This window comes from Gymnodraco acuticeps, unplaced genomic scaffold, assembly GCF_902827175.1.
Source record: "Gymnodraco acuticeps unplaced genomic scaffold, fGymAcu1.1, whole genome shotgun sequence".
NCBI classification, from domain to species: domain Eukaryota; kingdom Metazoa; phylum Chordata; class Actinopteri; order Perciformes; family Bathydraconidae; genus Gymnodraco; species Gymnodraco acuticeps.
Window position 1 is genome coordinate 3,212,998 of NW_022989947.1, and position 23,585 is coordinate 3,236,582.

Below are 23,585 nucleotides of genomic sequence, written 5' to 3' on the forward strand. Positions count from 1 at the left end.
ATAGAAAAGGGTGGAGATAGGACGACAGTGCTTTTCTGTCTGTTTCATTCGAGGAGGTTAAGGCTGTAGAAAGGATGCTGTGAAAGGAAAAGGTTTCTGCATAAAGCCCTTTTAGTTTTACCCTTAATTACTTACCATTTGATCAGAGAATGTGCTCATGGGAAACTTTTTTCATAAATGTAGCTTATAATGGAAAATGAGCAGAAACACTTGATTTGTCCGGAGCATACATCTGTGGATGTCTCTGTTTGGCACAAATACCAGCAGAAAGTGTTCAAGGAATCTAGATAAGAGTTTCCTAAGGGAAGAATTATTCAAACAATACATATCTTGTAGACATTTGAACTCTTGGTATAAATTCTGTTGACCTATTGTATGACCCATGAATGTTTGTTTTCATTTCCGTTCGGCCACAGCAACAGAAGAACTACAAAGTTAATCATTATGAGGCTCGACACATTTACATTGTAGAAACCAGTTTCAATGCAGATCAAGGTTTGGTATCCCGTCAATAAACATTGCAAATAGATCAAAACAACCTCTCTATGACGTGCAGCTGGCAATGACTCTGGTTTATTGTTTGCCCTTGTAATTCAACAAATGATCTATGTTGAAATGCAGGTTTCAATACAGCCATACCAAACAAACTGTCACTTGAAACTCAAGCCTTGATAAAAGACAACAAAAAGACCTGAGTTTATTTTTGCTATTCTAACTCTCATCTATAATGCAATAAACATCACAATATCAAACCTATATTTTATGATCAGATCAGGTTTCATTCAATTAATTCAATGATTCATATTTTACCTTCAAATATTAAAAAGATGTAACTTCCTGTGACTAAGCGATCAAAAATCTGTACATATTTCGGTAAGGGAATTTTGGGATACGTACGAAGCTCGCGGGGCCCGGATTCCTCCCTCATGGCGTCTTGTTGCCGTGACATCAGCTCCCGCTCCTCCTGCATCTGAAGCCTCTCCTGCTCCAACTCCTGCAGCCGGCTAGCTGTCACCTGCAGGGAGGAAGGAGATTCAGAACTCTGATATACATGTTGAATGTAAGTATGTGTTGTCGAGTTGAAGACAAGGATCTCCCATCCCAATGCATGAAGAGCAACAGATTTTAATGTGAATGAGGAATTGATGCTTCCGTGGACTTCATTTACCATCGACCCTGATTGGACATTAGTAAAAAAAAAGTGGCATTTTTTCTTTAAAGTGCTGTAGCCTGAATATACACACAATGCTACATTAATACGACACCTCAACTAACTTGTATTTCAGACTTGAACTAATTGGTCCTCAACTGACTGTGCTAACGTGTCGATACATGTAAGTCTGTAGTGTTTTGAGCCAGAGGGGAAAATGATTATTCCTTTACATGGTCAGGTCTCATGCCATCTCTCACACAATCAAAGGTAATAATTGTCTGTCTCTCTGCAGCTTGATTGCCTCACCAGCAGCTCCTGCTCGAGGCTCAGCTGGAGCTCTTCCTTCTGACGTAACTGCTCCTCAGATGCAGCTCGTTCTCCCGTGTAGCCGTCAATCAGACCTGAATGTGGGCAAAGCGAGGAGGAGGACAGGTATTAGGGCGCTGAAGTAGAAATCCTACATTTCTGCTTTACAAAGTTATTGTTCCCAGCTTTCTCTCCAATTCTAACAATCACTTAACAGAATAATTAAGAGAAATGATTGTGTGTTGATTATAGCTTCAGTCACTCACACACACACACAATGCAGTTATCCAGATGAATGAGCACTTAACAGCAGGATACAAAATCCAAGGTTAGCAACAACACAACAGCAAACAGAAACATACATACAGGACACGCTGAGGCACACACTTGAATGCAAATGCAGGGACGGACACAAGTGAGCATGGATGACCCATTTTGCTTGACATGAAGTACAAAACTGAGCTGTACACAATTAAATGCAATCATTACTGTACTGCTCTGTCACAGGTCAGCAAGCATTATAAAACACACACACACACACACACACACACACACACACACACACACACACACACACACACACACACACACACACACACACACACACACACACACACACACACACACACACACACACACACACACACACACACACACACACACACACACACACACACACACACACACACACACACACACACACACACACACACACACACACACTTAATATTATGAAAGGTGCTATATAAATAAAGTGTATAATTTATTATGGGTTCAATGGGCTCTGTGTTTATCTAACACTGAAAGGGAGGCAGAAGGTTAATATCACTTGTGTATTCAGAAGTTAAGATGTCATCTAAGCAGGAACCAAAGTATGTAAAGTTTGCCTAAGGAGGGATGCCTCCGTGATACACAGCTATCACATGCACATGATTACCTGCTTTAAATAAACATTGTCAAATTCACAGTGTTCCTGGGAAACACATCTACCTCCACTTCATATTGTCAGGGTTAGCCTTTTCCCCTTGTTAAAAAAACAACAAAAGAAGACTTTTCATCCTTTTCACCGACATAATACGCTCTGACTTTTAATCTTTTTTCCTAGGCTGAGGCTATGCCTTGGGTTTATTAGAAACCAGTTTGAAAAGGCCGCACCCCTGAGCTTGTACCTATGTGGATCATCCAATAGGACGATCATTTTCTCTCTTTCAGGTTATTGGCATTTGCACAAGTGGATGTCGAAAAGACAGGCTTAGCAGAAGTCAAGCACTCCCTAATAGTTAAAGAAGAAGACGAACGACATACAAGCTGGCTCTGCACATCTTATAAATGTAATGGTAGTGTGGGGTGCAGAATGTATTCTCCATAAAAGCGGCAACAACGTGGATTATCTGTTTAGTTGAACAGAAAATATTGAAACAATTTGACTACGAGCAAATATTTTAGATTCCAATATGTTTACAATCATGCAAACATTTTACATGTTCTCATATTCCAGCTGTTAAAATGTAAAATGTGTTTGATGCTTTTCTATGACAACAATTATGTATTTTGACTGTTGGTCAAGCAAAAGCAAACAAATTAAGGACATTTGTTCAAGTGATTAATCTACAAGATATCTGCAGTTTAAATGACAATGACACTAAAAACAATTTTTAGGTGAAGTCCTAGTCAACGATAAATGCATAACAGCAGCTGCATAGATATTGAGACCAGATACAAGGAAACAAACATTTAACAAAACTTCACATTCTCTTTTATTCCTTCCTTTATCTCCTACAGCTTGCAACACGATGCCCCTCTTTGATGTCTATCCTGTGAAACTTTCTATGGTGGCAAATATTTGCTTTTCTTCAGCGCCTCTTTAGGATTACATAAAACAGACATCATAACAGGATTCTAGCATGATGGTATAACACAAGACAGAGCCATACACTCACCACGGTTCAGTCAGTGTGTACACAAAGCCAGTAAGAAATAATTGACTGTTGTAAATTTGCCAAATTGTATGAGGGACCCAAATTCAGCCCCTTCAACAAGTGAGTAAGAGTGGATGTGGCTGTAACAGTTGACCCAAGAGGAGCAGCTGTCTCTGACATGGATGGGACATCGAAAAGATCTCAAAGCATTTAAACAGCTTAAACCAATTTCAAAAAGTGGCCACTGAATTCCAAGTGATTCTAGGTTGATAAAGCTTAAATATTTGTAATTGTACCTTTCACCCTCATACACAAACTCTGGCGATTTTGTTGGCATGAGCAGTCAGATGTCCAAACCAACCCTGTCTCCTAAAAATTACGTTCCCACAGAACTAAACTGCATTCTCAATTACGTTTAGCCAGAAACTTATTTTCTCCCACGTTACGTTCGTTATGAACGTATCTCAAATAAGTTTATTTTCTACATATCTTCTAGAAACATATTTTCTCCCATGTTACGTTTATTATGAACATATCTCAAATACGTTTATTTTCTACATATCTTCTAGAAACATATTTTCTCCCACGTTATGTTCGTTATGAACGTATCTCAAATACGTTTATTTTCTACATATCTTCTAGAAACATATTTTCTCCCACGTTACGTTTCTTATGAACGTATCTTAAATACGTTTATTTTCTACATATCTTTACCATTTATTGTCTTGCTTATAATAATGATAATAGTCATTTATAAATATCATTTTAGAGCACACATTTGAGATCAGTAGGCGAGGCTGTAATTTCGGCAGCTGTTACTCTCATGAGCGAGGCAGAACATAATAGTTTTAACATGCCAAAAAGCTACTGTGTCGTTTATTGCACCTCAAACATTAAAACAAATCCAGAGTTACGTGTTTCTGTACTTCCTCTAAGAAGAAAGGACAGTAACAGAAGATCTCTGTGGCTTCAGGCTTGATCGCCGTTCAAATGACAGCGTTGGTTTCCCCAAAAGTGGGCGGGGCTGTAAAGTGACTCCTCTATTATTCAAAACCATTCTATTTATTCTAACGTAAATTACATGCCAGTGTTTTATCTTTTTATTTATTTGTTTTTATTTTAAATCGTATAATGTCGGACTTTTTTCCCGTCTGTGAGGAAAAGAAATGGGGCTCAGAGCCTCAAAATACTGAAATCTGTATTTTTTAAAATCTTTTTTTCCTTCTAATTTGTTATTATTTTCTAAATAACACACTGTTATTTACTCAACAATAACACACAATTATCCTTGTTTTTATTTATTCGTTTAATTCTATAATCTTGGGCTTTTTAGCTGTAAATAAAGTCACCGGAAACAGACGTAGGCCTATAAGGGACATTTCGAGCGATACACACCATAAACCCACTGAACAGATTACCGGCCAAGATCCTCAGCTTGAAGCTCGTTGATTGGATGTTTTAGCCGCAATGCATGTTGGGATATGATGTTAATGTGATATGATATCCGAAAACATTTAAAAAATATATAATAATACTTTATTCCGAGTGTTCTTGCTTTTCTCTTTGGAAGTCATCACATAACGGCATTGTAATACACGGTTCGGCTGCATTAAATATTACACATCTGCCGTAGTTCTTTATTTATAGAGCCCTGATGAGAAGACTTCTGGACAAACTTGAAGAACTGCATCTTGCATTTCTTTTCACAAAATACGTCTCCTTGCAGTATCAATAGTAATTCGGCTGACTTTTATATTTGATCCAATTGGTAGATAGGTTATATTTACACCATAACGGTGCACAGCTGATAGAAAAGGAATTGTAGTTTTTAAAGATATTACTGATTTTCTTTGAATTAAAGAATGTAAATACTGAGTTGAGAGAATCGTCAGGGGATTTGGGTGATGGGAGACACATCTATGGAATCAGAATTTCAATAGCTTACCATTAAATGACGGATATGCCTTTCTGTCTGTGATGTTTTACAAATCAGATATTAATGTGTAGAAGTAAAACATGAGAAATAGTATAGCAATATCCTGTACAATTATGTAAAAACATGAATAAAACTACACATCTTCAGATGTTATACATACATAAGTGTCCTACACTAATAATACAAAGTTATTATTAGTATGCTGTGTGTACCTTGTGTGCACTGCCTAGTGGTTAAAGCACGTCATTGACTTGTTTTTGTTGAATAATGTTATTTGATGAAAAAAATATTAAGAGTACATACTTTCATAGGGGGACAGTAGAAGGTCAATGATAGAAATATAGAATATAAAAAATCAAGAAGATACTGTAAGTGATCTCTACAATAAAACAGTTTAGTGCCGGATGTACAAAGATATTAATATGAGGATGTGCAAAACAGACAAACTAATTCACCTTTATTAACACAATAAAGAGTACTTTAGGTTAAGGTCTTCTTTCAAATAAGAAAAAAGCTTTGGGGGTATCTATCTACAGATAAATATTAAGCCTGACGAAGTACTTAACGTCTAATATATTGCTTTCCTGCAATGTTAACTATGTTGAAACACTTATTTTAACTGATATTATATGCATTAATTATACTCTTATGTATGTAGATATTATAAGAAATGTGCAGAAATGGTGGAGGTACACACATATTGATAGATGTCGTAATGCACTGTTGAGGAACCTGTGACCCAAGTTTTTCATTCATTGCATAACTACACTAGTTGTGTATATGATATGTCAATAAACCTTAGGAAATCTTGAAAGGGATGTGCAAACATAGCAATTATATACAGTTTTTAATTAACTATTAGTAGAGAATAACGAGTAATGAATATACTTTATAGAGATCTGCAGATAAATGTTTAGTCTTCTCAAGCACCAACTATCAAATATCTCTCCTGATTATTATATTTCACATCATTAATCAGAATCTGCAAAGTAACTAAAATAAATGTAGTGGAGTAAAAATACCAGGTTAACCTCTGAATTGTAGTGGAGTAGAATTACAAAGTAACAATGAGCTGTCATGTGGGTATATATTAATGCTGCCCATTATGGATACAAGCGATTTTCACCCATTTAGTAATTACATGTTTTAAATGTGTACACACCAATGTGTTTCCTATCGCCTAAACCTCCAGGGCTGTACACAGTTTAATACTGTCAACTTCTAATTTTGGGGAAAACGTCTTTTAAAACTATAATTCCCAGTAGAGACGTGCCAAAGAGAACATGTTGCGAAACACAATAGCCAGCATGTGTAGTTCTCGGGGGACGTTCAAAACCCGTTTTGAATAGTCTGCCGTGGTTTCGTTCCATTTCAAAGAGCTTGACGCTCGGCATAACCTTGGCGCACTGCCACTCCAAACTCCAGAGTTTGAAGATTAATCACGGGGTTTGTCAACGGGATTGTAGTCCCAAACGATAGCTGGGGATTATGGGTAGTGTAGTGTCTTCGGCCATCCTAAACTGAATTTTTTTTCGGATATCATATCGCATTATGAACACCACATCTGGCGTCACAGAGATCTTCTGTTACTGTCCTTTCTTCTTAGAGGAAGTACAGAAACACGTAACTCTGGATTTGTTTTAATGTTTGAGGTGCAATAAACGACACAGTGGCTTTTTGGCATGTTAAAACTATTATGTTCTGCCTCGCTCATGAGTAACAGCTGGCGAAATTACAGCCTCGCCTACTGATTTCAAATGTGTGCTCTAAAATGATATTTATAAATGACTATTATCATTATTTTAAGCAAGACAATAAATGGTAAAGATATGTAGAAAATAAACGTATTTAAGATACGTTCATAAGAAACCTAACGTGGGAGAAAATATGTTTCTAGAAGATATGTAGAAAATAAACGTATTTGAGATATGTTCATAATAAACGTAACGTGGGAGAAAATAAGTTTCTGGCTAAACGTAATTGAGAATGCAGTTTAGTTCTGTGGGAACGTAATTTTTAGGAGACAGGGTTGGTCCAAACACATATCAAAAACATTTGAGCAAACAGAAATGACCATTTGTCGATTTCTTACCGCAGATGGTCTCACACTCCTTTACTCTCCCTTTCTAACAGCTGATCCACACACTCCCTGTAACACCCCCCTCCCCCTAACAGATGCTTTTTCACTTCAGTTCCTCCTTATGCTCTCTGTTTTCTGTGATCGTTCTGACGCACAGACACACATTGTCACATCATCAATTAGAGTCTATAGAGAAACATCTAGTGCTGCCTATAAGGAGGCTGCATAAAGAAGATGGATTTGAAAAGCTTCGAACAGACGATGACAGTTCTGTGCACACTCCAATCAAAACATGCACTCGTAATTAGTGTTGTGCTGATCCTAAATCCTTGAAATGACATGTTTGAAAACGGCGTTATTCAGAGGAACTCACCCTCAGCGCGGTGCAGTTCCAGAGCCAGCTGCTCGCGGGCCCGGGCCTCCTCCGCTAGCCTCTCCTGCAGCTCCTCCTGCTTCTGCAGCAGCTCGTTCATCTCCTGGTTGTGGCGGAAGGACTCCCGCATCAGCTCAGTCTGGGTCAACCGGGCATGCTCAAGCTGAGAGGAAAAGAGATGGCGTTACAGAACAAAAACAGTTAGTAAAGAGCACTTGTCTTGTATAATCTTAGAAGATCATCAAAAAAAGGAACCGTTTGTCAAGTAGGGGCACTACAGAAATGTTGCACATGTAATATGATTTTACTCGTCAGCCGTTACAACAATGGTGTGATCTCGTCTTGGGCTCCAGACTTTTCTTTTTCACAAGTAGAATTCAAAAAATGTGTTAAACATGGTTGGAGAATCTAATGAAAGATGCCATTTGGCTGCAGAAAGACCAAGTATTTGGACACTAAGAGCTAAAAGTCAGGAGATTTCAGCCTTTGACTAATCTTTTTTATATCGCTACTAAAAAAGTCCCTTAAGATCATGGAAATAATTCTAAATCACTTGATCCCCCCTTTAAATCTGCAATTTGCATGTTTGGCACTCTAACATATACATGTTTAGTTTATTTTAATGCACAGCAGTCAACCTGTGCTCATAGCTTCCAATGTCCATTTTATTATTTTAACACATTTACAACATAAATATATCATAACACGAGGGGCTTTTTTATATCAAAGCTTTATTTCAGAAATATCTTCCAGCCAATTTGTAAAGCAGGTATTTTCTATGAGATACACATACAAGCTACATCACAGATTAATAGCAGTATTATTATTTAAAAGATTTGCAGCTAGAAAGCAAATAATACAATTATATTACTGTAAGCCAGCAACCGTTTTTGTTACTCAGAAAAGCATTTTGTAGTCACCTTAAATAATATACCACACTGAATTACGAATGGTTTGACAACACAGTTCATGGTCTTTATGCACAATTTGGAGAGGCTTTAACATAAGTGCATTGGCATTGGACAAACTGGCAATTACAAGAGTCGATAAGAAATGCACTGAGATAATGATATCACGTGTGTTTAATGACCTTCAGGTCAGATGACAGAAGGCATCTGTTCTGTGTACAGCTATGAAATCATCATAATGAAATAACCCGTTCCCTCGCTCCCATTCATCCGTCATTTACTTTTCATAGATAACCATATCTCTCGAGCAAAGGTCTTTTTGTAACATTGCAGGAACCAGGAAGTGGAAATGTGACCCTCGCACATAGAAGTCATATAATCCTTCCGTTTCAAAAGCAGCACAGAAAGAGATGCTGTGCTCATATGGAAACCACATTTAACGAGCATCAGCGTGTGCAGACCTGCCCGCACCTTACAGCCTCTGGTTATTGTACCGATAAAATATTAATCAACCGTTCAGTTCTTTCCATCCACTGCACAAGCCCGACATACAATTTAAAAACTCCAACACACAACAGTTAGAGCGAATTTCCCAGGTGTTCACTTACTGTATACGGAGGAGTGGGCAGGGAGATTTTGGAGATAACCTTAAGAAGGTGACCCTTAGTCCTGTGGTTGACATGGGATATGTGGGTCTGTACCACCACAGCATTTCTCTCATTCAAGGTGCTGCATATTGGGAAAGGTCGGGGAAGGGGTACACGAGATTCCACCTCGTAAACATCCTGATCCTCCCCTTCCATCCACGTGCTGCTCTGAATGCCTGAGTTCCAGTAAGAGCGGTAGGAATCCATGGTAAAATAGTGATAGATGTACTGAAAGCTTAAATAGTATGTCCTTTTCTGGGGTGATCAAAACTGATTTCCATTTGTTGTGATCCTTCAGGCTCACCTGCTCAACCACAAATGAGAATGAAGTCCAGAGGGGGATGAAGCAGTGAGCAACGTTGTGGATAGCTCCAAGCAACAGTTCCTATGCGTTTACCACACACAAGAGGAGTAAACAACAATTGGAGAGGTTGACAGTCACGTCATCTTAATCACATGATGTCTGACGGCGGTAGAACAAGTTCCCAGGTAGATATTGAGAGATCATCTTGTGTGAGTTTTTAAAAAGGTCCCTACAAAAAGTGTCATCCTCGACAGTGACAGGGCGTCCCATCCTGGTCTGGCTTTTTAAAAGGCATTCCTGAACACGTCCACAGGAGGTTTGTAAACAAAAAGGCAAGCATTACTTCTCTTCCGGTCCTCTTGAAAGATCCCTCTGAATATCTCTGCTCTCTCTGACCTTATTTCTTCAGAGTGAAACCATCATGCCGCTCGGTGAAGCTTACACCCCCCCCCCCTGTCCGCTCCGGCTTGCTCTTCCCTCTCTCTGCTCTCTCTTTCTCTCTGGGGATTCATTAACAATATGATGACACCGTAGCAACCCCGACCTGCAGGGAAGCCTCCCAGGGGCCCCTTTTTAATTGTTTAGTCTGAGCGGCAACCGGCTGAGAGTGAAATGACAGCGCTCCGATCTTAAGTCTTTCACTCACTTCCTTGTAGGATCGCTGTTATTCCTCCTCCACGCATGCTCCTGTGCTCATGCTATGTTACTCACTGAATCTGGATCCCTCTGTCCCGTCAGGCGAGCTTCCCTAACCCGAGGCAGCCTACTGTCAACTCTGTTACACTCACTTTGCCTCCATTTACCCATGAGCTTTACAAAAAGATGAAACTTCCAGGGCAGTTTTCCGCACTCAGATGAGAGGATTTTCCTTCCACTTCCTACATTAATCGCAGACAGCGGGACACTGTTCAGCAGAAGTGGGAGGGAAGCAGGTGTGGCTTCCGTCATTAGAGCCAGAGGGTCAGGTAGATTTGCAAGTAGATCACAGGCTCTCCACATACACACAAATAACCCACAGACAACACACGCCCATCCCACTAAAAGTTGTCAAACTGGATTCCCTCCTAACGTAGTCGGAGAAAATACAATTAGGGCGTTGTGAAAACTCTGCCTCTCGGTCCTAGCTCCCGTCTCTGTTCGGCATGCCGACCGTCATAGTGACTGCACACTAACAATTTCCACGTCTCACCGGCAGATAATGGGAGTGAACAATTAGAAAGCAAACACCTTCCTCAGGCAAATTATTGACAGCAGTATTCTTACAAAGATACTTAACATTCCTGACCGGCTTGTGACATTAATCTAAGTTCAAGATGCTGACGCTGAGGCAAGACGTGACGAGACGGCCCGCTCAGACAAGAGTAATGAGTATCAGATCGATAGCAGCAGGAAAATCATTGAACAGACCATTAAGAAGCTTTGTTGATGATTACACATGTATTGTTAATGTTGTGTTCTTGGAGGAGATGTAAACAGCAGAGTATCTGCTTGTAAAATCTAAAGTGGGTCTTTAATTGGGCTGTAACTAATGATTATTTTCATTTATTTCAATATTTCTTGGGTAATTTATTCAAATTAAAATACTAAATGTCAGAATATTGAAACATTTTATAATTGCACCAAACCCACGTGGGTTATATTATATTTTTGTTATACTTTTTTATAAATATGATTGCTTCTTTGAAGTAGAAGAAAACAGCAAATATTTACATTTCTTAAAGCTGTTCAAGTGACATTTCTGGCTTTTTTGGGCTGAAAAGAACTTAAATGTGTTGCAGATTTATAATTTCACCATTGAAGCTCCATTTCAAAGGACAATATCAAACTTATGATAGTGGAGCAAACCAATATTTGGTTTATGATACTGAGGAAGACAGAAAAAATACAATCAGGTTTACAAAATGACAAACGAGATGATCCATTTTCAGATCATTCTCAGTTCCGTGTTAAAAATGTTTTAAATGTACAACCGCCAAGATGAGAAATGTTCTTAAAACGGTTGTAACCACAAAATAGCCTTTAAAAACTTCAAACGAATCAATAAATAACATTTAACCAACAGTCACTCTGCGGTGTAGATGAACGCTGAAACAACAGTGATGCTCGGCCTGAAATGTCTTTAAAGCTATTATTAGATCGGCAAGATAAAACCCATCTCAGCGTGAGTAACGCATGAGATTCAGCCAGCGGGAAGATGTGATGTGCAGTCAGTTACTGTAACACATTCAATGGCCTAGTTAAAGCGCCGTCTCTGTGCTGGGCTGACACTGGACACAGCCCGAGGAGGGGGGGGGGGGGGGGGTCGCTCTGTCCACTACCGACTAGGATAGGCTGATCACACAGACAAAAGCTCAGTGTAAATACAGCTTGTATCTATAGGCAACCACGGAGAATGAGGCAGCTCTTTTGTGTGCGCTTTCTAGACAGGCCAACTTTGTTGCCGGCCACATTCTGCAATCTCATCCCCATTATGCCTCCATGAACAGGCGTAGAAACCCACAGAGGGGGTTAACAGCGTCGAGTGGGGGTATTTAACTGTTTTGACAAAGCCTAAACGTGTCACTGGAGCTTTCGGCACAAACACACAAAGACCCCATTTCATTCACAAAGGACTTGAACTACTTTATTATGAGAGTAGTGAAAGTTGGCATCAAATGTTTGTTGATTTAGTCCTTCATTGATTGTATTACATAACTCTAAGTAACTGCTTACTTGTGATGATTTAAATAAGCAGCATTTCGGTTTTTTAAGGAATAGCTTTTATTTTGGGAACCATGCCGAGATGCTTTTTTTCCAGAAAGTTAGATGAAGAGATTGATACTGCTAAGCGGTTACAGTGTATGCCAAATTAACATCCTGGGTGAGATTCCAGGCCTGGGTCCTTTGTTTTGTGTCACACCCCCTCTCTCCCCCTCTCTCTACACTGTCAAACAAGGGCAAAGAAGTTTGTACCTCGTTGGTAGTGTCGGTGATGGCCATCAACATCTTCTCCAGAGCCGTCTGCAGTCGGCTGCTGATGCCCATCAGACACTCCTCGTTCTCCAGCTGAGTCCCCGCCCCCAGCAGCAGGCTTTCCATCATCTGCTGAGACACCTCCAGACCTTCGTGAGCCTCGGCATCACCGGACCACACGGTCACATCGCCAGTCGCTGTCCCGCTCTCCTGGCAACCCTCTGCAGAGGAACAGCAAGCAGAAACACATCACCATAAAACGGATGTTTGATACATTTTCAACAAATGAACAGTTCTAAGATATTGTGTGACTATTAAGGCTCCACCGATTTTACAATCAACACAAAGATTGTTGCAGACTATTAAGAGAAACGATTAAACACCACCACAGACTTTCCACTAGTCTGACATATTATACATCAAACGATTATTGATAATGAAAAAAACCTAGTTGCAGCCCTAAGCAATAAGTAGTTTACAACTTCTATCAGAAGCTTGCAGATGTTTTTTACTGCTATAGCTTAAGACAACAACAAAAAAACATATGAGAAGATAATCAGCACATTGAATGAAGAACATTCATTGTTAAAGCTGTCGTGAAAAAATGAATTGCTTTAAGGCTAGGTGTACGACAAGTGCAACCTTAAACCCTAACCAGGAAGCAAAGCATTGCTAAATATATAACTATAATAAGAGAGTAGTAGCGTATATTAACCGGTTCAAATTAGTTAATGAGTTACATAGCGTAATCTACATTTAATTATTGTACTTTGTAACATTCTCAGGTGGCATTTACTTTATATTAATTTTATAACCATCACAATGTTTTCAAACACACTTTTGACTTTCTCTAAAAGATTATTTTTCCCACAAAATAAATATTAAAACTGGAATATCAGATAATAGAAGTCTCATGAAAGACTTAAGAGTCAATATGATGATTAGAGTAAGCATGAGACTTTTTTTCTTTTTCTTTGACTAACAGTCGAGCTGTTATTTGCATTTGATCATGTTGACAAGAGTACACATGCATACACACACTGAGGGTGTTTTTTGATCATGGTATCCAGGTTTGGTGAAGTAAGTCATGGTGCAGTGTTTTGCACCTTGACTACATGATGCTTCTGCAAGGAGGTTAGTTTAAACAGTCAGGGCTGCCAGCAACACTCTGAATGTGCTAAAAGTTACATTTAGAATCACAATGAAACTCTAGAAGTCCACATAAGAAGACATTTCATGCCCTACTTGCGTCATCAGGACATAATAAATGCAAACTGATTCTAAACATGATGTAATGCAACAATGCAAACGCAATTGTAGATTTGATGGTGTAAAACTGCAAAGACATGTTTTAAATTTCCGATACTGAGTTGCTGTATAGTAAACGCACACTTCACCGTTATCCTAGGACTTTTCTTTTCCCTTTGTTTGTTTACTCATTTACAAATCTCCCTTCCAGCTAACTACTAACTACTGAACCAACATGTTTGAGAGGATGAGCAGTTGAGCCTGCTGCCCAAACACAAGCACCATCATTTAAACTATTCCATGGACCTGATGTTACTTGCCTGCAGCGTATGGTCTACCAGGCTCAGTGTTAACTCTCTGCCAGGTCTCTCTCTGTGTGGTGGAGAGGGGGGGTGCAGCCTGCTGCCCTCCGCTGGAAGCCTCATGCAGACTCTGCATGTGGAGGCCCATCGTTTCCTCCGCTGCTGCCGTGGTCTTCAGGACGTCAACCAGAACCTGACAGAGTTTCTCATTGGCCTTACGCAGGACGATTCTGAAAGCAAAAACAATTATATTAAAAACAATGGCAGTAGAAGAGATTCTTTTAAATGATCTGCAGTTATTGAAAAACTAAAGTCAGTCAGTTAAAAGCTTAGCAATTAACGACAAATGTTTATTTAAACACAGGCAAAAACATGCAACCAATTATTACAAAGGACCAACTCACAGTTAAAAAGCTTTACAATGTTTCTCCATTGTGGAGCATCTCGGTTCATTAAGTTGTATAAAAATGGAAGAATGTGAACACAGTTCCCATCACTACCTTTCAGTGGACTCTCCATCCTCCTGTGAGGACAGTTTGCCTCCCCCAGCCTGCTTCACTCCCGGAAAGCCTGAATCTCCCTCTTCCTCAGCTTCTTCTTGTCCATCCTCTTTCTTCTTTAGAGCCTGGACCGGCAGGAGAGAGAGCACAGACAGCAGCCCCGTCATTACGGAGATGCGTTGTGATGAACAGACTCCTGAAAACTCTGGACAGAGAACGGTAGTCTGGCTGTATGTGCAGCCATTAGGAAAAGTACATTCAAATAAGGCGCAGCGCGGGCATGTAGACACACTGGCCTTTTAACAAGCACACACACAAACACAAAGGGGCACTTCTAAGTCCCTTGGAGCCGAGAGGAAACACTACTATCTTTGTGCAGCTATGGCAACAGGTGCACCTGAGGCACAGTGACTAGCAGGGGCGATAGCTCCATCTTCTGAAAGATCAGCGGAAATGCAGCTCCAGTTACATGAGAGCATGTAGTGAATGACACTCACAGATTAGAAACATGAAATACCTCTAAACAGGCCTCTTAAACATCAAATGAAAAAGGACCCAACACACCAAAGTTTGAGACAGGGATTGAGGTTAATAACTGTGAGAAGACTGACTGTTTATAATGAGAATGAGCAGGCTTTACAGAAGCTAACAGCTAAAATAATCAAAAATAAATGGGTTTGTTTGGCCTAAATCTTAGTTACGAACAATTGATGACGCTTGGGATGAAAGTCCTCATATAGACATTTGTAGCTTATTTGTATTTATTCAAATGTTTCTTTATGTTGAGTCTAACTTCATTACATACATTTACAGGCTAATTGTTTATATTTGATGTTTGCTTTTTAACAGCTTTTAAGATTAAATGTACAAATAATTAGTTTGTTCATATTTATTAAAGAAAACTAAAAAGGATTAGTTTCAGAACTTGTATTCTAATTCCTTAGCTTGGTTTGTCATACTTAAACATAATTGTTGTACACATTTACACATTACTTTATGTTCGAGTAGCCTTAAGAAAAGATTAATGTTCATTTTATTTTCAATGACTCCACAAAATTCACCTTAATCTTATTGATAGATTAATGAGAGGGGAACATATTAATGTGGGTAAACATCTAAATCAAGTGTTTTCAAAGAACATACAGAGACATTTCCTCATTAAACTAATCCGAGCCAATTACTGAGGCTTAAGAACTTTCTTTGACTAAATGATCCTTACTGAATGTCACTGAGTGCATGCAACTCAGCTCACACAGAGCAGGGAACGCGACAGCCACTGCTATCACACAGTTAAAGCTTAATCATGCAATAAATGGTTCGTGAAAGCCTAACAGGCATTGGGATAAGCTCTTCAAGGCATGAGCAGTGTTTCAAAAAGAATCCCAAAGCAACTCGAGGAAACCAGTGCATGCAGAGCAGAAAGAAAACAAAGTGTTTATAATTAAAAATGTGGAATGTCTTCATTTACAGGAGTGGACAAACGACTATGAATACTCTGAAATAACTTAAATTGTTTGACACAGATAAACAATTTTTCCTCATATCTTGGTTAAAAAAACCGGTATAAATACATATCGTTTCATCAGTAATAAATCACAGGTTTACTGTTTAGGAGAGTTAAAGAATAAGGATGTTGTACCCTTTTCACAGAGAAGGTAAGTGTGTGCGTGTCCGTGTGTGTGTGTGTCTGTGTGTGTACAATCTAAGTGAAAAGGTTCAATTAAAAAAGGTAAATAAAAGCACAAAACCTCCTTGAGACAGGTGCTGAAGACCAAAATATCAACAATACCTTGCTCTACACGTGTTGCTGCAGAGCTTCACACTTTTATCTCGGCTCATAACAAATTAAACTTAGATTGTAACCTTCAGTCAATGATTTAATCAACGCAAATGCAATGTAAGCAATGTACTATGAATATTTATGTTAGTTCAAGCTTATATAATCCATGATGGAGTAATCAATGCAACACCTGCATTGCGACAAAGTGCCTCTAAAAAGGAACCGCACAGCAGTAATGAATCAGACGGAGGTTATTCATTATGGGCTGGCAGTGGGCAGTAAATCAACACATTGCGTGTGTGAAAGCTCGGTTAGTGACACCGACCTGCTCAGCTGCCGATTCAGTTTTCCGCAGCTCCTCCTTTAATTGTCTGATCTCTGCATTCCTGTCCTCCAGCTCTCTCTCCAGTCTCTCCTTCTCCACTTCCTCCAGCCAGGCTCCGGGGGGTGAGAGGAGCTCCGGCCGTCATCTGCTCCTCGTTCTCCTCCACCTCCTCTGTGGCGGACTGCGTCTGCATGGAGGCGCTCCTCTGGCATGCACGCTTGTTGATTCGAGCCAGCTCAATCTTCTGTGCAAACTCCACAGACATCTGAACTATGGCCTGTCAGAGATATGGAGAGAGGTCTTAGGACTCTTTCTGATGTAGAGACAAAGAGATCTACAGCAGGAGTGCTGATACAGTGTTATTAACTATTCTGGGATCAAATGTTGCATACCAATGAAAATACTAAGTCCTGTGACTTCCTCGTGTCATCCTTAATGTACATTTAACTCTTCATGTTCACAAATGTTTCTATTGGTTGATGTTATTTAAATAAACAAAACAAAAATATGTCTAGGGCTGCAACTAACAATAATTTCCAATATTGATTATATTGTTGATTATCTCCTTCATTAATGGACACATTTGTAGGTTTATAGAACATCAGACAAAAGTGAGAGTTTATTGTTGACATCATGTTTTGTTTTGTCTGAACTGAAATCAACAAACCAAATATATAATATAAAAATAAAACCAGCAAAATGTCGGCATTTCTAGAAAACAGGGCAGTTTATTTTGGTAAATCAATGATTGATTAATCTACTCATCTAAACCCCAACTGTTATCAATCAAACGTAATGCAATTGTCATCTGCTACAAGCTTTTTGTAAACTGACTAGACACACTAGGCTTTGATGTAATACAAGATGTATGGTCACTCACTTTGGCTACTTCCTCCTCCACTCTCTCCCAGTGTTGTCGGTCTTCCAGCCCGGCCGCCCCGAGGCTCTCACTGGAGCTCCCAGCTCCGTTTATACCGTTGAAATCGTTCCCTCCTCTCGCCTCTGTTTCCCTCTCCTTGTCTTTCTCTTCTCTCAGTCTCTCCAGCTCTCTGTTGTGCTGCTCTTTGAGAGCTGCTACTTCTTGGACATACTTGTGGTAGAGAGCTTTCCTCAGCGCCTGCAGCTGTGCTGTCAGGCCTGCAGACCTGACAGGCCAGCGCAGCTCCACACCTCCCTCCGACACTTCCCCCTCACACAGGTCCTGGGAATTGTGAGGGAAAGTAAGTTAGAGAAGCTAATTACAAATGAAATCTAACGTAGCAGATAGCAGCAGCTGCAGTGGGTGTTAAAAAAAAGGCAGATAACAAAATATGGACAGCAAAAAGATCCCTAAAGGCTGATACAAGAAATACATGTGTCCTCTTCCCTGTTGCTAACCCCACCGGCATTTAGACCACTATTAAACACCGCTTTGTTCTCTCTACCCCCCAGGATGGTAACCGCGATAAAGAGATGTCTTGCATCATATTTCAGACAGCCACATTTTCACCAAACACAGCACCACTCTGTCTGGTGATGAATCCCTTTTTTGTCTGTTTAGCACTCGCCTCGGGCTTAACATCTCCAATCCAAATGTCTTAAAGTGCATCATGCGCCATTTCTTTCAGTTTCTCTCCTGCTCTCGCTCTTCCTGTCAATCTTTTTTCTCCTATCTTGGTGACTGATCTCTGCAGCGACACGCGAGCTGTGGGAACTTTGAGGTTGGATAGAGGGAAGACCAACTGAACCACGATGGAAGTTGGAGTGACGTGAGCGAGAGAGATGGCTTAAAATTTAAATGGAGCGCAAAGCAGAGTCCTCCTTTCATTCAGCAGCAGACACTACAGTACGTCGGATTGGTTCAGGAGTGATACGCTAAAACGGCAAGTTATGTAACGTCCAACCGTTTAAATCGTTAAGATATAGGGCCACTCATGATCCTGCTTCTGGAACATAGCTGGGGAATTTAGAGCATGTTTTAGCCTAAAGGCAGCAACTGCCCCCTCACACCCAGCATGACTGTCATAGCGTCTTAATGCATGTTCACTTATCAGCTCGTAGTAAGATGTGATGCATGTGACATGGGAGAGTCAGATGAGGGCAAAATGTAGAAGCCCAAACCTTTAGCTCATCTCCGTGCTCCTCCATCCTCTCTGAGCTGAGTCTGGAGCACTGAGGGCAAAAAGGACAAAACAAAGAAGTCAAAATTCATTGATCTGCAACCTTCGATAATACAAAAATAAGTCTGATATGTTTCTTTAAAGTCAATTGCCTAGTAGTGCTTAGATATACAGCGGGGCAAAAAAGTATTTAGTCAGCCACCAATTGTGCAAGTTCTCCCACTTAAAAATATGAGAGAGGCCTGTAATTTTCATCCTAGGTACACCTCAACTATGAGAGACAGAATGGGGGGGAAAGAATCCAGGAAATCACATTGTAGGATTTTTAAAGAATTTATTTGCAAATTATGGTGGAAAATAAGTATTTGGTCAATAACAAAAGTTCATCTCAATACTTTGTTAAATACCCTTTGTTGGCAATGACAGAGGGTCAAACGTTTTCTGTAAGTCTTCACAAGGTTTTCACACACTGTTGCTGGTATTTTGGCCCATTCCTCCATGCAGATCTGGACTGGCTTAAGCAGGGGGACACGTCTAGCACTGCAGGATTTGAGTCCCTGGCGGCGTAGTGTGTTACTGATGGTAGCCTTTGTTACTTTGGTCCCAGCTCTCTGCAGGTCATTGACTAGGTCCCCCCCGTGTGGTTCTGGGATTTTTGCTCACCGTTTCTTGTGATCATTTTGACCCCCACGGGGTGAGATCTTGCGTGGAGCCCCAGATCGAGGGAGATTATCAGTGGTCTTGTATGTCTTCCATTTTCTAATAATTGCTCCCACAGTTGATTTCTTCACACCAAGCTGCTTACCTATTGCAGATTCAGTCTTCCCAGCCTGGTGCAGGTCTACAATGTTGTTTCTGGTGTCCTTTGACAGCTCTTTGGTCTTGGCCATAGTGGAGTTTGGAGTGTGACTGTTTGAGGTTGTGGACAGGTGTCTTTTATACTGATAACGAGTTCAAACAGGTGCCATTAATACAGTTAACAAGTGGAGGACAGAAGAAATTACAGGTCTGTGAGAGCCAGAAATCTTGTTTGTTTGTAGGTGACCAAATACTTATTTTACCGAGGAATTTACCAATTAATTCATTAAAAATCCTACAATGTGATTTCCTGGATTATTTCCCCCCATTCTGTCTCTCATAGTTGAAGTGTACCTAGGGAGGAAAATTACAGGCCTCTCTCATCTTTTTAAGTGAGAGAACTTGCACAATTGGTGGCTCACTAAATACTTTTTTGCCCCACTGTACATATAAATGTACACTTTTTAAATGTTCCCATAAAAAAACATGTTTACCATTAAACATTTAGGTCTAAATATTCCTGTGTGACACAACAACAAATATTAAATATAAATGTAAATGACATAAAAGAAACAGAAACAGAAGTGATTACAGAACTTGGATTGCCGGTAATGAATATGTTGTAATTAATCTGCTGATTATTTTCTCAATCAATGGAAACAAATCTATAAAATCCTATTATAAAATTGTATTATAGCTTCCTAGAGTCCAGGCGTCTTTCAATTCCTTGTTGTGACCTACACTATAAAATCCAAAAGATGTTCAGTTTACTGTTTTGGTTTTCTCTTTTTTAAATGAATGAGAACATCTCTACTGGATTATTCATAATAGTTTGCAAAGTGATTTTCTCACAACTCATTGATTATTTGTTTGAGCTCTTAGACATTACATATACAGTGCCCTTGACTACATCAATAATGTACTGCATACTACAATAATGTAAATGATTACATTGTATATTGTTATGTTGTTTAGAAATAATTAGCTTTTATAACATGGCAGTAAGTCCCTGGCCCTCCACTGTTTGATTTCATATCTGAAATCAAACAGTGGAGGGCAGCAACATCTCAGTTTTCATGGCGACTGCAGGACTGTTTCTTGTATCTATGAGGAAGAGCTTACCCACAGTAATATGGCTTCGTTTTGAAAATATATAAGATATCATCTGTGCATTAGACATGGGCTTCCATAAGACAACATACTTGAGCTTAGTAAAAAGTATATTCTGTAATACCATCCCAAATGCAGTCCATTGTATATGAAAATGTCCCATTAGTGTTCCAATGTTTAACATTTATTTCTTAATAATATGTGGACGTATCTTTATCTATGCACGTAGCGACTGCTGTACATTTACATGCCTTGTCTGAATACATACAAATAATGTATCAGTGTTGAAATTGTGTTTTCACAGTGTGTTCATCTGTGCTACGTTGTATCCATGAGGAAGAGCTTACCCACAGGTCATATGGTTTGGAAATATAAACATTATACATTACCAGTTGGTCACAGTTATGACCTATTATTAAAAGGATTATAGTTCTATTTGTAGAGCTTAAGTGCTTCAAAAACCTCATATCATTCAACACACTGAGTGATGCCTGCTTCAAAAAAGTCACATTAATTTGGTTATCCACACAGCACATGCCTCAGGAAGCCATTTGCAGTGGCTGAAATGTTCTTTATATGTCAAGAGATATTAAGTTAATATTTAGAGAAGGTCTCATAATGTTGAGAATTATCTTTATAATGGACTGGATCTTTTATATTAATCTTCAGATTGGCTTCCATAAAACAAAGATACTTGAGCTTATTCTAAAGTATATTCTCCTTGTTCTGTAATAAACATCCCAAATGCAGTCATTGTATATCAAATCCCCATTAGGGTTTCCTATTTCTTAATAATATGTGGACGTATCATTAGCTATGCAAGGAGTGACTGTTGTACATTAACATTGCCCTTGTCTGAATACATAAGATTAAGTATCAGTGTTGGCATTGTGTTTTCCCAGTGTGTTCACCTGTGGGGTGTCTGCGTGCCGGAGACCTCCTGCAGGCGCTGCTGGCAGCATGAAGAGCTCGGTGGCGTAGCGCTCCTCGCTCTCCGCAGCCTGCTGCTGGTAGTGAGCTCGGAGACGCTCCAGCTCCTGTCTGTGACTCTCCTCCAGCTGGAGGCTGCTTTCTGCTGCTCCTCGGCCTTCAACCTCTGCCTTCCTGTACTGTGAGGGAGGTCGATGCTGCACCAGCTCGCTCCTCCAGATCTGAGCGAGAGAGAGATTAGAGAGAGAGAGAGAGAGAGGAGGAAATGTGAAGTTCTATTACGCCTCTACCGGAAAGCATAAAAGCTTCAAATCAATTAGCATGAAACGTTAATGTTCTTTTCTGGGAAAAAATGAGTCACTGTCGTCACAAATAAGAGAATGTGATACAAAGTAAATGGATAAAAATGGCACAATGCAACAAAAAGTGTGCACCTCTTTGGAAAAGAAGAGGAAAATCAGGTTAGTATTTTAATTAAAATATATAGATTGAAGCTTGGGCGCTTTGATAATTAATACAACTAGAAATCTGGCCCAAATAGCTGCTATTCACTCATTATCATCAGCATCAATTGTATGCTTGAAACTCTTTAAAATGGCGCTAAATATAACTGGAATTACTTTATCTAACTGTGCTTAGGTAGAACATGTATTTTTATTGAACAGATAGGAACAACGTATTTTTAGTAAAACACTTAGTTAAGGTTATTATAAATTATGATTTGCTTGAATGATAGAAAATAGTCTGTTCTTTGCTCCATAATTGTGTGCCTCTGTTTTTCCCATCTGTGTTGGGACTCAGTGAGCTGACATTAGAGCGTGACATGCTTTCTTTTCCTTTTCGGCCACAGAGGAAAAGTCTATGTTTACCTTTCTTTGTGGAGGGGCTTGAGCCGGAAACTTGCCCACGCAGGTCAGAGATCTGCTTCTCGCTGCTGCTCTTCAGTTCATCGTATGCCACTTGCAGCCCCGTCATCTAGGAGACCGGCAGAGATGTTAAGTGTGTTTCTGATAGCGCTGTTACCATCCATGTTCCTCAAATGTGCTTACAATGTGTGCCAATCACATATATATAGTTATCTTTTTATATACAGATAGGAAGTAATGCAGTACAATACATGAATCAATATGTGCTGACAGATCAAACTGCTTCTTTTTAATCTCACTGCCAATTACAATTCATAAATAAACAGAAACTGTTTGAGTGTATCCAAACATTAAAAAAAATCGCACCCCCATTCATTGTGGGAAAATCTCAGAAATCAAGCGATGGCATACATGCTGTATCTTTGAGAATACTTTGTTTTGCTAATCTCAGAGAAAATCAACATACTAAAAACCTGCAAAGCATAAGGCTGTATTTTCGTATTGGGGCACATTTATGACTTCAGGAAGATGTGTGTTTGTTACCCTTGTTCCCTTCAGCTCTCAGCTGATCCTGGAGCTGTGACAGTCGATGATGCTCCTGCTCAATCCTCTCCCTCGCCTGCTGAAGACCTCTGTAGAGCTCTATAGAAGACAAAGCCATTTTAAACAATGTTTATTTTTAAAGATCACATTTCACGTATTTGAATTAAGGAATTGGATGATTTATAATATGGTTTTATTAAACAGATGAATTTAAAGCACTTGGTAGGTATAGAGCCAACTTAATATTCCACAGCGCACTGACAATATTTCGTTGTATTATCTCAAGTACTTTATAATTGTACTTCTTCAAGAGAAAAATTACCTCTGGCCTCCTGAACAACGGAGGTGGATTCACTAGTTTCCGGTCTTTCCACTGAAGAGGGCGTCTGGCTTTCTGTAGCAACACTCTCCAAAAACTCTTCACCAAACATCTTCCCAAAACTCTGAACAGACAAAAAGGTGAACAGCTGTGGTAACCTGGCAACACATTAATAAAATGTATTCAC

The 23,585-nt window shown here is 39.6% G+C and overlaps 1 protein-coding gene across 1 annotated transcript in view; it reads right to left on the reverse strand.

Annotated features, from left to right (window-relative positions):
- Nucleotides 1–23,585, reverse strand: part of akap9 (A kinase (PRKA) anchor protein 9) — a 65,838-nt gene that overhangs the window by 19,186 nt on the left and 23,067 nt on the right. The window contains 18 exon segments of the mRNA XM_034210476.1: nt 898–1,015; nt 1,460–1,554; nt 7,768–7,930; nt 12,579–12,799; nt 14,147–14,358; nt 14,629–14,753; nt 16,734–16,853; nt 16,855–17,010; nt 17,614–17,934; nt 18,834–18,868; nt 18,871–18,884; nt 21,652–21,695; nt 21,697–21,807; nt 21,810–21,842; nt 21,845–21,891; nt 22,540–22,645; nt 23,081–23,178; nt 23,402–23,522. Of these exon segments, the coding sequence (XP_034066367.1) occupies nt 898–1,015; nt 1,460–1,554; nt 7,768–7,930; nt 12,579–12,799; nt 14,147–14,358; nt 14,629–14,753; nt 16,734–16,853; nt 16,855–17,010; nt 17,614–17,934; nt 18,834–18,868; nt 18,871–18,884; nt 21,652–21,695; nt 21,697–21,807; nt 21,810–21,842; nt 21,845–21,891; nt 22,540–22,645; nt 23,081–23,178; nt 23,402–23,522 (2,140 nt within the window).